General features: G+C 39.5%; 1 protein-coding gene across 6 annotated transcripts in view; it reads right to left on the minus strand.

Moving 5' to 3' along the window:
- Positions 1-57: 57 nt before the first annotated feature.
- TASOR (transcription activation suppressor) overlaps positions 58-15,731 on the minus strand; it is a 36,279-nt gene continuing 20,605 nt past the window's right edge. For 3 of the 6 annotated variants that reach the window (XM_082321817.1, XM_082321813.1, XM_082321818.1), the window contains 10 exons: positions 14,274-14,990; positions 12,092-12,534; positions 9,531-9,675; positions 5,542-6,485; positions 4,709-4,831; positions 4,001-4,160; positions 3,236-3,344; positions 2,885-3,063; positions 2,640-2,798; positions 58-1,997 (listed from right to left, as the gene is read on the minus strand). In XM_082321817.1, the coding sequence (XP_082177943.1) occupies positions 1,441-1,997; positions 2,640-2,798; positions 2,885-3,063; positions 3,236-3,344; positions 4,001-4,160; positions 4,709-4,831; positions 5,542-6,485; positions 9,531-9,675; positions 12,092-12,534; positions 14,274-14,990 (3,536 nt within the window). In that variant the 3' untranslated portion in view covers positions 58-1,440. Of the gene's footprint in view, positions 2,277-2,639; positions 2,799-2,884; positions 3,064-3,235; positions 3,345-4,000; positions 4,161-4,708; positions 4,832-5,541; positions 6,486-9,530; positions 9,676-12,091; positions 12,535-14,273; positions 14,991-15,731 lie in introns of all 6 variants that reach the window. The other 3 variants (XM_082321815.1, XM_082321814.1, XM_082321816.1) reach the window with 3 other exon arrangements.

A 15,731-nucleotide genomic window follows, 5' to 3' on the forward strand; every position in this document is an offset into this window, starting at 1 on the left:
GGGGGGGGAGGAAGGTAACAACTGCTACGCTAGCCTAGTGCTGGTTTGTTCTTCATTTAAACAAATAAACAACTATCAACTATTGCTAGAAGGAAAGACATTCAACTTCAGGGAAAAGTCTACAGGTTTTTTGTGTTCGTTTTTTAAAAGCTACCCTTTTTTAACCAATAATATTTGTCCGGACTAATTTTGTAAGTTTAGAATCATACAGTTTCAGACACTTGTCATCTGGTACTAAACCGCACATTCTACATAAAAGCACTAAAAATTAAATTACAAACAGGAAAAAAAACCCAAAGATGACTTTGGACAACTTGAAGACGAGCAGTAAATGACGAGGTGAGTATTCACATAGAGAACCCCAGCAAGGCAATAACAAGGGAGGCCTTGAGACTCCAGGGCTGTCGACGGTCAGCTGCTGTTTTCCAGAAGCCTGAGTCAAAAGATGATGTACAAAATGAGCCAGTTCAGAGAGAATCACTGGGGAAAAAGAAGTTTATAACTCAGCAGATGCGAAATTAAAAAGGACAAGATTAAGAAACTGATAAAATCCTGCAGTTGTGACAATGCTAGTTTAAAAAAGAAAAAAGGGGGGAAAAAAAAGCACCAGTAATCATTCTTCTGGAGTGGGAGAGGGCTGAGGTTCTTCCCATGCAAATGGCCCTACCACAGTCATTAGAACCAGGCTTGTCCTTCTCTCATTATAGTAATTGCAACGGCCAGATAAAAGCTGTAAGCTGGCACTGACGGTGCTGTAGTAAGCGTGGAGTATCAAAATCGGACGCAAAGATAATTGCTGCTCATGAACTGAGGTTTGGGTTTCTCACATACTGTGAAAACAACAGAAAAACCACAGACGATGCACTGTGTTAGCAAGTCCCTTGTGCATTAAGAGTTTATTTTATTTTTGTAATGGAACTGCACCATTGGTTACTCTAATTGAGGTATTTAGCCAAAATCCAGTATATAGTCATTAAAATAACTACACTACCTTAGAGCTATGTAAAAACATTTGTACAAAATTTGTGTCAAATGTCAAATAAATACATAAGTTTTGATATTTATGTAAAGAAAAGTGATTTGGATACTCTTACAGTTAAAAAAAAACCTCGCTGTTTCACACATTTTAGGCAAACATTCAGTTTTACATTAAAACAGACCTCAAACTGAAGCCCGGGTACAGGTCAAATACAAATGTAGAAACTTAAAAGTGCCAGCCAACAAGATAATTCAAGTACAGTAAATGTTAAAAAATATATATATTTATTTCAATTTTCAGATGCTTCCAACAGGTACAGGCCATCAGGATTTAAATAAGACAAGAAAACATTTGAGATAAAGGACAAGAAACATTTTGTTCCAGAATAAAATAGAAATTGTTAATCCACCATTTTAGAAACAGAAAAGTCCACAGCAACTTATAAAAAGAGACTTATGAGTTTATTTCTGTTTTGAGTATGGCCTGGAGGAATCGCAAGTTATATCCCAACCACCAGGCGACGATGACTTTTCTGTATCCATGCTCTGACTGTAAGCAGAGAGAAAATAATTGCCCCCTTCTTGGTTTTGACTTGCCGAAGAAATGGGGTACGTTGTTCCCAGAAAAGTCTGATGAGTGAGTACGTTGAAGTGACTGAACTGGTGGGACATGTTTAACTGTCTGCTGTAAACCTGGAAGTTACTGAAAGGAGTTTGTTCAACTGCATTGTGTTTTTCTCCTTCCGCCGCGCACGTTGTAGAAACTGGAGTAACTGGGTGTCTCTCTTCCAAGTCAACTTTAGAAGTCTTTTCCGGCAAGCCAATTTGTGCTTCAGGAGACAACTCTGTAACTGATAAGCAGCTTTCTTTTGCACCTACGCCATGTGAGCCCTTGGCCTCTGTCTGCAAAGCTTCCAACTGAGCATCAGAGGCATCATTGCAGATTTCTATTTGTGATGTTTCATCCCCTGAATCCAGAGACATGTCCTCCTCATCCTTTTCATCGTTTTCTACAAGAACTACATTAAAAAAAAGAGAAAGTCCTATTCTATTGAAATACAAACTTTTGTTAGAAAAGCTATACACTACTCACACAGTGTTAGCTTCAGGTCTGCAAGTCCAAAATCCCTTAAGTCTTGGTCTTCTGCCACTCTTGTTCACTTACTCAACATACACACTTAACCCTCTGTGTGAGTGTCCAGTTACTCCGATGCTAAAAGCTTCTGCGCATTGTGTTCATGTTTATTGTTGGGAAATCCCAACTCCCAGCTCCAAAGGGGTTAATGTCAAAACAGCATCTAAAGTTACACAGTAGGTGAGTATTTGATCAGACAATTGAAGCAGTACAATCACTGACTTTTGTTACCGTTTCTAAAAAGCTATCATTAAGTTTATCCTTTTCCTGAAAACAGTTACACCACTTTGGCATATGCCTAACCTTAGGAATACCATGTTAGCCTGCAGTTCTCTACTTAAGATCTCTGGTCCTCCAGCCCAGCTGCTTTTCCCCCATCATTTACAATAGAAAAAGAGTAGCTTGAGAGTTGGGTTTTCCTTGCCAGCTGTAGTGTTTGCTTACAAGAGGAAAGGCACACTATTTCAGGGACCTCCACCCCGCACAGCTCATTAGCTAGAGAGAGTGTAAGCGCGTTTAATATTACCTGATTGTCTTTCGTGAGCATCAGAGGGAGGAAGGCTGTTTTCTTCAGTAACCGAGTTGTGATACCCAACGAGACTTTTAAAATTTTGCATAAAGTCATCAACAGTAGCAACCACTATTCCATTATCAACATAATGTGAAAGTGTTTTGAGATTCTTTTCTAAATACATAAAAGGAGATTTTGTATTAATATTTAGCACCCGTTATCAAAAGAGGGAGAGGAGTATTCACCAATTTTGGTTTTACCTGTTAAGAAGACAACATGTCTCTGCTGGATGTTTTGAGCCTGAAGCCGGATAAGACAGTCTAATTCGGGAGCATTTCGAGTTTGAGAGTCGCAGTTATGGTAAGACAGAATCTCAACCAAGTGCTGCTTTTGGTAGGTGTTCAGAAGGGTCAGCAGACTCAGGGCGTTAGCATTCATTCTGTAACGGGGGAAAAGCGCACTATTAGAAAGAGACTTGATTCAAGTTCAGTCTAAACATTAAAATGAAGTCAAAAGACAGACGTAAGAGTACGTTCTACGTAACTGGGTTTTGGAGGGCATAATTAAAGCTGAAGCATTTTAACAACCCGTACTTGAAGACCACTACTTACCTTCCCAGCTCTTTAAGTTTTTTTTGTATTTTGCAGTGGACTTTCCACTGCCATTTCCCATCTGGGGTATTGAGATCCTCCAGAAACTTTAAGAACTGTTTTAGTTTATCTGTTTTGGAGATAGTGAATAGAAGTTAAATGTTGTGGTAAGCAAACTGAAAGTACTGCTGCAGTATATACATAAAGCTGCTTTCCGTTTTCATCAAAGTATGGTTACACAACTAGGAACATTAGCCTAGGACTTCAGGGTTTCTTCCTAGCAGATCGGCCAACAACAATATTCCAAAACTGAGCTGCTTTTTTCTAAGTCAGATGCCTAACGGTGGTGTCTGCTTACGCAGAAGCTGAGTTCAGTCATACGTGCTCTGCCTTGCTAAAATATCTATTTAAAAAACTGGTAACTTCGTTAACTATTCCACTTCAAATAAAGAAAAAGTGAAGAAAATGTAGGTTTTTTCAATTTTTTCCCTAGCATATTTGTGGATTGAGTAGTAAGGAATACAGGGTTCCATAACCATAACTGCCCAGTCTAACACAAACGTAGAAAGACAAGATCTCCAAGTTCACATGTTCCCCGGAGACGCCATTAAGGTAAGAAAAGAGACTGAATTAGCTGAAGTTCTCCAAAAAACCTCACAAAAATTAGAAGACTTGAAAATTAGAAGGCTGGATTCCCCACGGCGATGAGTATGGCATCTCTCTCCTATACTAAAATATCAGGCTTTTTTGTCTGTCTTCTAAAGCTTCCGAAAGCGGCGCACTTACCTGTAGTGATGGACTCTGGATTAAGGACAGATTCATCTGACACAACAAAGCCACCAGACACAAATAATTCATTGTAAGTGTGATTTTTCACATCATCCAAACTATCGACACCCGCAAAGCTGACACAAGAAAGCCTCTTCAACGTTACTAAGCCAGGTATCTGTTTAAAAATGTTATAAATCAGAGATGTATATACCAAAGCACACAAAAAAAGGAACTACAGAACTTTCCTACTTACTAATACCAAGTACTGAACTTCAAAGCACATTTTTCAAAGAATTTTTTTCTCTTGCTTGGGAGGTGCTCTCTCAAAACCACGACAGGAATGAGACAACGGGAGTTGAGCACGTGGAATAATTTTACTGGGAGGTTCATAACCCCCAGTGTCAGGGACACCCCAGGCCGTCCGACAGCTGCCCTCCCGTGCCCTTAAAGCATCACAGAGCCAGGAGCAGAACCGCTCGGGCCTCTCCACAACTCTACAGCTACGCGTTAGCACGTACGGGGAGCTGGAAGAAGCCGGGGGTGTAGGATGGAACGTGACTAGGTATTTACCACAACCATTGTTGTTTCTTCAAATGGCAGCTAAACACAGGACATCGCTCAAATGCCAGGTTGTTAGGAGAAAGTAGCCTTGCTCAAAATGAGGTCGTCTCACTATGTTTTAACAGTAGCTTTCTACAGTACACATTTACTTATGTGAAATACCTTATGGATGAGGTTGGCGATGTCTTCGTTTTGAATAATTATCAACAGTTTATCTAAAGAAGCTCTTCTTTTCAGGAACTGCTCTGGATGGCACTCCGTATTACCTAACTTTGTAAGATATTCCTAACACCACAGAAAGAGAAGACGGTGAAGAAAAAGTGAACAGGCAATTCAGCCAAAACAATCCCCACACAATGACCACATTAAGTTTTCCACTCGAGTGAATCTCAGAGGGACTGGTTTCCTCGTCTTGCCGATGATACGTTCATCGGAAGGATGCCGCAACACAGAAACAGGCTGTTTCAGCAAGTCAGTCGTATGACAGAATCGTGCATACGTGGCCAACTGACGGGCTATCAAAACTGCAGGAGTTTGCAAGTAAAGGCAGAAGTTTTTATCGTTTCACTTTCAACTTTCTTCTTCTGCATTTAAGTACAGAATAAGAGTAATCTCCTAAAGTTACCTGTACTACTAACTGGAGGGGGAGGGGAAAAAACCCCAAACCACACACAGACTTTTCCCATCTTTTCTCTAAAACGGTAAGCTATCACATTTTTGCCCTTGTTGTCTTTTTTTCCTGTAAGGCCACCCCCCGGCCGTATCTACGTAAGAACCAAACTACAGCCTGTTCCGCGTTCCAACTACTAAGAGAAAGACTCACGTAAAAGCTAACTCTAAGCAAGACTACCTCAGAACCTCAGCTGAGAAATGGGACACTTTCACAACTCAACCTTTAAACCTTATGTTTGCAAGTCCAGTTTTATACATTCTGATTTGAAAGGCACTCTATTCTATTTTAACACTAAAGAGGGGTTGAAGTGGAACATATTTACCTTGATTTCTTTGCAGAGAATGCTTTCCTCCTCTTCATGAATATAAAATTTCACAGTGTTTTTCTGTACATCTTTAATAATTTTGACCAAGCTGTTAAATACTTCAGGTTTTAACTGGCTTATAAAATCAGAAAGGGCTGGTTGGGTTGAAATGTTTAAGTTCTCTGGGGATTTCTGCGTCTTTTCTGGTGGCTCCATCAGGTCACCGCTGGAAGAGGTCTGATCAGACGCCAACATCTCCTCTGTTTTAGCATTCACGTGATCTATGTCCTCCTTCGCTAAGGGTAAGCTTGACGACCGCTGCTCATTAGAATCCAGATCTTCCCCCATGTTATTACACAACGGCTCCGATAACAATGCTGTGCCAGCGTCCTTGCAAACGGGTATCGTGTCGGGTGGAGGATTCAGTGCAGTGTTACAAACCACTTCTGCTGATTCAGGACTAGAATAAATGGGTGGAGTATGCCTGATGCACGAAGAGGACAAAATAACACTATTCAGCTTTTCACTCAGTGTCTCTATATACTCTTGGACAGAAATCTCCGATGCCTGTAAACATATGTATTCAGAAAGTCTCATTATCCTCTCTCGGGCAGAGAAGACTGGTGTGGACATACCACTAACGTAAGCAATATTCTTTTGCTGCAAAATTTCCTGAATCTTTCTTGCAAAGAGATTATATTCTTCTAACAGTGTAGTCTCTATTATTGCACTAATGGAATGCTTAGTTGTAAAAGGGTGATCTGCTAGCCCACACTGATCTTCAGGTTTCTCCACTTGTCTTGTATAAAGTCCATCTTCTGCTGTCCCCTTTTGTGTGTCTGAAAATGGAGAGTATGGAAACTGATAATCAGAACTTCTCTGTCTATTTACTACCCGGGGGTCATTAGGAAAGGCATCCTTTGGCGGTAAATACACCAGTGGTTCTTCTGGTGATTTCAGACCTATATAGGAAGAGTTAATCATCGTCATCTCATGTTTGAAAGTCAGACACAACTGATAACTAAAGCCTCCAAAACACACTTTTAAAACAGCATTACTGTTGTGCCTCCCCCCTCCAATCAACTTAAATCCAGACTCGCGCGCTACTGTCTGCTGAGGTACGAAGCACAGAGAATGTAATAGCTGCTAAGATGGTACAACAACAAAGTCAAAGTTTGCTCAGAAAAGCAGAACACAAGCACCTTTCCTAGAGATAACATCTGATTAAGCATAACAGGAACTGCCTTAATTACAATAAAAAAATCAAATTAGAAATCAAGCAGGGTGACCAATTATTCAAATATTTTCATTTGCTACTGGCTTATAATCCTCCGACTTTCAAAAGGCTCCTTTTAGCCACACGCTGCCTTGTGGAGTTAAGACTGCAAAGCGCAAGCTGCATGTCTGGTCTTGCAATTGAGAACAGAAGTTTTTTTGCTTAAAAAGGAAGGACAGGAGCCTTACGGTAATTATTGATACGCAGAACCAGTTATGCTGCAAGGAGCGCTGAGCGCCTCTCATAATCCAAACCTCGGCTCACTTCTGCAGCCCTCGGTTTCTTCACCAGCCACATTCAAAACTACGGTTTTGTTTCTTTTTAAACCAGATGTAACATGTTGCAATTAATGAGATAGCTACACAGATGCATTTCGGTATACACCTGTTCCACAAACACTTCAAAGGAGGTTTTCTTTGTTGGTTTTGTTTGAGGTTTCTTTGGTTTTTGAAAGTGGTGTATTGTTTTTAAAGCTAATACAGTTGTGAGCAGAAAAGCCGGTTTCTGGAACAGAAGCGATAACCAAGGTAGTACAGAGAGTTTCTAGAAGTTAGTATTCTTTTGGGATGCAGCTGGTTTTGTAGCCAGTTAAAAAGCGCTCTCTTCAGTCCCTAATTTGATCATGGCCATCCAGATCTAAAAGGAAACGCCTGCCCCTAACAGGATCCCTTTTCCAAGGGGACAGCATCACCTCAGAGTTACTTTATGCCACTAGAGTTATACAGAGAAACCAGAAATGCGGTTCCATTTTATTTTCCTTATCAGCGAAACTACGTGTTCTTTCTCCATCCTTCAAAGCACAGCCTTTGAGTCAACCCCAATTTCTAGTTTTCTTTAAAAGCACTAAACACAGATAAAACTCAGGTTATTGCAATTAGTTCCATTCTATTTTATTTGAACCTTTTCTCTGTTGCCCTATACCTTCAGTCTTGATCTACACCTTTTGCATACACAAGTGTATTAATTTTAAAAGACTCTGAAGAACTCGGTACTAAATTATAACGTTAACAGAGTAAACTTCGTTTAAGCTCGTTTGAGAGCAAGGTACTTCAGAATGCGTTCTGTATCTATTCTTCTTGAGCTGCTCACCACTTACAAGCTGCATCACTACAGTAATCAAGAAATACTGTACTGTAAGCAAGTCTTGGTAAGAAGATTAAAAGCCATACTATGGCTTTAAATTTCGGGCTATTTTTATAGCTTCTTACATTTTAATACAGCTAATCAGTTGCATACCAATTTTTAGCAATGAAATTTTGTTCTGTGGCTCTCCTGTCTGCACCCCAATAAAGTAAAATTTCAAATCCTAAGGTTATCGAAAAAAATAATATACAACCCACTCATCCTGATTTGATGGAAAGTTTCTGTAACAATTACATTAGGAAAAAAGTTTTCAAGATACATATGATTAAGAACTGATTAGATTATTCTTCAAGGGTTATTATTTAAAGTTTTCCAGAAAGAAAGAAACTTTGTTTTTTTTAAAAAAAACCAAACCTTTGTTTTTACTAAGAGTTTTTATTAAAAAACATTAAGCAGAATTTAAACAGAAAGATGTACTGCTGAATATGAAATCCAAAATATTTTCTAACATGCAAAAAACAGAATTAAGAAAAAAAAAATTATTTAAACTAAAGTTACCCTTATTAAAATAGAATTCTCTGAAGGTGGCATCATTCATAGATCTACACCTTTGGGTCACAAGTCTTCACAAAAACCAAATGCATGAGCAAGGAGCAAACCCCAAACACACACTTCAACAACTATTTAAGAATGATTTATGATTTCCAACATACTATCCTATCCAAACAGCTTTACAGTCTCCGTACTCTGTAACTTAGCAAAATATCAGAACAGATTTTTGATGTTTGGCCCTTAAAGAAAGTGCAGAAAATGTTATCCAGAACTACCCTGTCGTTTTGTTGAAAGGCCTATGAACGCTGTGAAGGGAAACCTGGTTCCCCTGCCCTGCTCCCTTTTCAGCCAAACAAACAAAAACGAGCTGCTGAACTACCCAACTGGATGCATATCAGAAGTGTCCAAGAGTCAGATTCCAGCATTCCTGGAAGACGATCAGAAATCACTACGTTTTTACTCAGAGAATGCAGTTAAATTCTATCTGGATTTAGTCATAAGACAACTTGATTTGTAGCCTTGAATTTACAGCTCTTGATGACTATTCCTACAGCCCAGTTTCCACATCCTTCAAATCCATGCTTTTACGCTCTCCCAAGACTTGACACTGTTGACTCATCAAGAAGTAGGACAAGATTATTTACGATTTAAATGTTTAGATAAGGACAAAGACTTCAAAGCACTTCCAGTAGAAGAGCTTGGTGCAATAAGTAGTAGACTACCTTCTATAAGGAGAACACGTTTTTCATTACTTTTCTAGATTACTAGTTGCAATTATCCGCCCATCCAATCTTTCAGCAGAACCTAGCGAGTTCAAACACTGAATTCAAAACAGTTATGTACCTCACCAGATAAATACTCAAGCATCCACATTTCTAAATAATGTCAGTATGTACCCAAAGCAATATTCTCCACTGGTATCTGTTTTCATCCAGCAGATTTCTGTATTAATCAAATATCAGAAACAACTGCATAGGCCATATATACGCTTGCATACCAACACGTGACCCACGAATGGGATCTATGAAAGATACAAACCTTGAGAACATGTTGTCGTTCACTGTTTGTAGCAACATAAGAGTTAAACCCATCTTACCTGTAATTGGAATAAGTTTCCAGTGCATTCCAACTTCTCCTATATTGTTTGAGTTGGAATGTTGCCTGCGATAAATGTGTTCTATAGGTGTACTAGGACAGGGACTGTAGTCTTCAAAACTACTTACACTTCCAGTGCTTGCTTCCTAAAAAACAATAAAAATTCTCAGCTCAAAACTTTTTTTTTCGGTAGCTATTAAGCTTTTACATTCTGAACAGCTGAATGCATTTTACATCCTGAACGCACCCGAGTTCACCAGCATACTGGCAATTTTGCCGTCAATCAAGTCAAGTCAAACTTGGAAATGTTTCCATGAGCTACTTATATATTTCACTTACCTGTTTGATAATTTCTGAGACAGATGTCTTTGCTGATGGTCTATCATTAAGTAATTAAGGCAGACCTGAGCACATGCCTTAGACTACAGAAGCTGGGTGGAGCAGGGAGGAAAGGAGGCAACGAGGGGAAAAAAATTAGGAAAACCGTCTACTCCTTAGCCTTTTTCAGGCTGTTGTCTTGATAGCTGACTAAAGCCATGAAGTGCCTGCAACTAATATTAAGCCCTATTAACAATCCAACTTCATCTCACCTTCCAGATGGTTAGAAGCAAAACAGCACAGTAATTACAGGCAGGACAAACTCTGTCCTGCTGCATGACTTAAACTGGGCTTGGTGTGGAAGCATCAATAACAGAGATGACAGAATCACCACTCTCTAGAGCAAAGGGTGTTCTGCCAGTTATGTGCCGTCATGAAGAGTATGCATGGACCACATACACAGCACTGCACCAAGAGGGCGCATAAAGAGAGCCAGGCATGCATTTAAGTGCTCACAATTTTTCAACTCTGCTCCCATCAAAACTAAATAAAGCCAACTCCCCCAACTGCCTTTAATATCCACAGAGCATTTAGGACCTTCCACTATGCACATTTCTTGGCGCTCTCCCACTCAGACACTGCTAGAGGGACAGACACAAGCCCATCGTCTTTTCCACAGTACAAGACGGAAAGATGAGGATTGCAGGGTCCTCACTTGGGCACACAAGTGAGGGGTGCTTTCCTGCCCTATAAAATGCCTGCTACTACTAAGGAGGAGAGAGAATACACTTTGAAGAGGCTGGACCAAAACCAATTCCCAAAACTGGTGCAATAACTACAATTAGAGCAAAAGGATGCTCGACGATTGCAAAGCAGTAAGAATCACTTTATTAATCTTGAGGTATTGTCACTAGAAAAGGTCACTAACTCAACCACAGAAAGTCAGCTGAGGTAAGCCGTTGCCAATGGGGGTTTTTGGTTTTTTAAGACAACAATCCAGAACCCATAAAGCATATTTAGCTTCCAAAGACAATCAACTTAGTTTTGCCAATCTATTCTGTCAAAATGAGAGAGGCAGCTACCATTAAAAGGAAACAGCTCTCATTCTGCTTCTCTAGAGTAACTATTGATCACCTATGGATGAACATTCTTGTTTAAGACACCTCCAACCAACTCTAAATATCAAGTACAGATTGCAATTTGACTTTTTCACTTTCTTGCTTATGACAAGAAAGCAACAGGTCGAAAAAAGTCTTGAAATCATACAGCCTACAACTGATACATTTATTTTTGGTTTGCATTTGGAGGGAGAAGAGGGAAGAATTCTGGGTGCAGAAGCTTCGAAAGAGATTGTCTCAACTTAGATCTGTGAGGAGCCTGGTCAAAAAAAGGCCAGTTTCTGTGCCCGAGATGGAATGTCATAATCATGACAAGTTGTTGTATCCAAACCACCTATCAGGTCTATAAGGTTAAAGACTATGTAGTACCCAAGCACTAATGGCCTGCCCTGCAACCATTGCTGAGAGAGAGTCCATACGGAACAGCAACTACTGCCTTATAACCTACTTTTGGGAAGAGTAACAGCTAGGCAATAACTATGACAAGGAACTCTCAAATCTCTCCTTACTGTGTTTCAGGTTCAACAAACATCAATACCCTCGCCAGACCAAGAATCACCCCCCGAGGAGGAGGAAGATGGAAGGCAGTATGCAAGCTGTTACACTAACGCTCTACCTCTTCCATGCGACAACTTCACAGATTGCTGAAAAAAAACACCACCGTAAGAAAGCTGAGAGCCAGAATAGATTACCTTTTTTCTACAAGGGACAGAAGACAACTGCAAGGCTTTGGTCTCAGCAAACATGAAGAAACACCCTCATATACAGCACTCGGCAACAGAACAACGGAAGTTTTGCTGCCTACTGCTGGAGCAGCTGCATATGGCACTTACTGTAAAGCCAGCGAGGAAAACAGACCATGGTTGCTTTCCATCTTTCAGGTGTTCTTAATTATAATTTTACTACAGAAAGAGTAGACATGAAGAACCAGGAACACATATCTTAGAGTTAAGTAAATTTCCATATACGCTCCTACCAAACAGAAATGCTTCTTCACAGGAAAGTTAGTGCTTATCTATGTTTACCTACGTAAAAAAATAGAATGGTTTTTTTCATTCAGTCTCGTAATGTTTATGAAAATAGCACATTCATTACCAGCATCCACCTACATGGCAGTTTCACTTACTTTTAAACGTAGCATGTGTTCAAGGCCTACTTCATTAGCTGAAAGCCGTAGATCAACATCAACAGGGTAGTGTAAGCATGCCGCATCAGTTTCCAGTATCACTGGGCTCTGTGGGTCCTTAAAGTTAACATTTTCAGCCTGAGCAGTATTAGGAAGCTCATGATCATCTTTGTCCTGTGCTGGAATGGATTCATATTCATATTTTTGTCTCATATCCTCTTCAATTTCATCAGTGCTTAATCCTAAAGCTTGACTTACAGACCGTGCCAACGATGAATCCAAGCGTCCTGCACTAGCTAGTGTTTCTAAAAGCAGTTTAATGAGGCCATGTGTGTCAGTAACAGCAGGGTCGGATACATCTTGCTGCCTCAAGTCAGTATCATGTCCACCAAGACCAGTATTAATTGAGAAAACAGAGTGTGGCGAATCCGAGGTTCTGCCCCCTTAGAGTAGGGGGAGGAGGGGAAAAGTAATCCATTACTAAGTTTTAAAATAAAAGCAAACCCAGACACACACCCCCCAAACACTTACCACATACCCACAGTCTCACTCTTTAGCACCAATTCATACAGTACACATACATTTATTTTCTTAACAAAAATTTTTAAAACAGGTAGATGTTGATAAAATGGCAGTTTCTAAAGCTAGTGGTCTCCCCCAGATAAATAACAACAGTTTTTTAGGTCACGCAACACCATGCTATTTTATGTTTTAATAGAAGTCACATACTACGATCTATGTATTTTATGGAAACCTTGTAAAATTCTCCATCACTTGTTGAGAGAAAAAGATTAGTTTCAGCAAGATATTTACTTCTCTCCATCCTATCACTGTTGCTCCAGAAGCTGATGAGTATCTTAATGCTTAACCTCACAAATTATCTTAGACTCAGCATAATTCTAGAACTTTACTGTGCCTATTTATACTAAAGGTAACTTGAGAACAGGGTTGTTATTCTTCTACTCAGCCCCTTGGATGAGTAAATACCGTAAGTATTTATTCTTCTTGGAAAGAGACAGGCCAAGGAACTACTTTAAGCATCTGATGAAACCCTAACTTACTTATTGTACACAGAAACCTAATCATGTTTAGATACTTAAGCTCACAGTATTTTAGGTACTATTTTTTGCAAAACAAATTACTTCTAGGATTACACAAAAACATGGAATTCAAGTCATAGATAAGATGTTGCTGTTTTGATACCCCTGAAGGAGTTAAGTCAAAATTTAAACAGATACTGTTCTGATTACAGCCAGGTAGAAATGCATTCGCATATTTCACATTAACGATCAATGTAAAAAGGCCCTGAAGGTTCACAAGCAGGAAGCCCAGGACTTAGCATGTTGCCTACCCTCTGTCTCCTCCATCCACACATGCCAGTACCTTCTGTCCCTCTCAAAACGGAAACTTATTCCCAAGATCAGCCACTTCATCTTCCACAGTGATTCATGTACTACACACGAGAATGACTGGTGCTTGATGTAATTCCCCCTCTTCTCTGTGCCACCCTTCTCTCCAATTTTCCCCCTTCTGAGGGGGCCTGTATCATTGCCTTGGGAAAAGGGTCAGGGAAACAGAAATCAAAGGGGGCGGGGGGTGGCAGGTCTTAAGGAAGTATCAGATAGTATCTGTGATAATTATCTGAGGTTTGGATATAGATAATTTCAGGTACAGAATAATTCAATTTAATACTATTAGGTTGTTTCCTTTGTCCCACTACACACATTACTGGCTATTTCAAAACGTGACTGTGCTCATGCTTATAAGTTTAATTCTCCCCTCCCATCTAAATTTTTTAGGTATTATACAGGGTATTGGAGCCATAAAGAATTACAGCAATGCCTAAAGTCAAACTCTGCAAAAGACATTACGAGAGCAAGTCTGCTTAGTACTCTACATTAGGAAGTCTTTGGACAGTTCCACAGCTAAGGAAACTCTTTGGAAGTCTGCCTTCTTCCCGAAGAGGCAGAACAAAAGCAGCTTTAACTTGTCTTCTAGAAAGAGGTAACCTATATAAAAGTAAACATCTCTATTGATAGATCTCAGGCCAATGTTTAAATGAACTACCGTGCATTAAAATATCCACAGTATGCAAAAAAATATTCAATCTGTAAAGATTAAATGTTAAGTATGCTTTGAATTACAAAGTTGAAAGAGGAACTCTAAACAAAGACTTTCTTACCTTCATACTGACAACTATTCTCTGAAGATTCGCTCATTTTTAAGTATTTCCGCAGATTTTCAGACTGTTTTTCCAGCTTCCTTTTCAGACCACTTTTATTTCTAAGGTCTTCAGAATCAGAATCTCCACCTACGTTTTTTTTCCTACACTGGATTAAGTTAATAAGTTCTTTGAGTCTATCAGGATCATAATCTCCAGAATGAGGCAGTTTTCGCTTGGCAGCAGTGGCTTCATATTTTGCACGGATTCTTTTCCCGCTTTTTGAGTTGGCAAAATCAGAGTCTTCTTCTGTGGCTTCATAATCTGAGATGGGACTGAACTGTTGAAGTTTCCGATTTCCCTCCATCAATTCCTTAGCTCTAGAAACAGGTAGTTGATATGCCTCACAACCAAAAATATAGTTTTGCAAGGAGCTGTCAATATGAGATTTATTTTTTGGAGCAGAATAAAGAAATTTTTTGTCATCCAACCGTGATTCATACCGATATAATACAAATTCTCTATATTTTCCAGAGCCACTACAGCATCTTTTCAAATACTCATTTATATACTTTTCCACAACAGCATTGAAATCTGCAGTAGCGTCTTTACGAGACTGGATTAAAGCAAAATGTAGAGACTGAATAAACTTTGTGAATTCTGGAATGATTTCCTGATTTTCGTGCAACACCATGGTAGTTGAATTTTTCTGTGTTCCAAATGGAACACTTTTTTGTGCTGCCATAGGAGAAAAGGGAATTCATAATTAAAATCAAATCATAAAGCTATAAATAAATGATGACTAGTTAGCAATACTCTGTATTATACATATTTGGTGAAACACAGTTTGGAATGACCATGGAAAAATAACCCAAAAGCCAGGAAAGGAATTTTTTTGTGAAGTAACCAGCTTTAAAGCCTACTTAGAAGTTAACCTACTCATAGTCATGATGAACTGCTCATTTTAATAATTTTGTGGTAACCTGTATCCTAGGTACACGTATCATTTCCAATTTAAACCACTTTACTGGCCCTTCTAGAAGCAAAGGCTTAGCAAGATTTACTAAGCAGCAGCCTAACAGCTCCCTGCAAGAAACAGGGGAAGTATTACTCCTTCCTGTGCAATCCCGATGCATTCATTGTGCTGCTTCTAAGCTCACTGGACCCTTATAAAATGATTCAGCTTAGTAACCCAGCAGAAAACTATACAGTTTTTTCCATTCCTGTGCAAAGCAATACAACTCACTAAATCGAAGAGATGCAACAGGAGCATGTGCCAAGAGCAGGATTTCCCTGCCTTGGGAAGCTGTTAGATCCTTTTACGACATCCTTGAAAAAGCAGCTCATGGAAGCTCTAAGTCGTATCCTCCTTTTATTATTCACACTCTTCCCCCCTTCCAATCACAGACTGAAACTTTTCTCCATTCAACCATTTAAGCACCTCTGAAGATTCAAACCAGTGATTAACCTTGTGTTTGG

This window comes from Platalea leucorodia (assembly GCF_965183815.1).
Source record: "Platalea leucorodia genome assembly, chromosome: 9".
Classification (NCBI taxonomy): Eukaryota; Metazoa; Chordata; class Aves; order Pelecaniformes; family Threskiornithidae; genus Platalea; species Platalea leucorodia.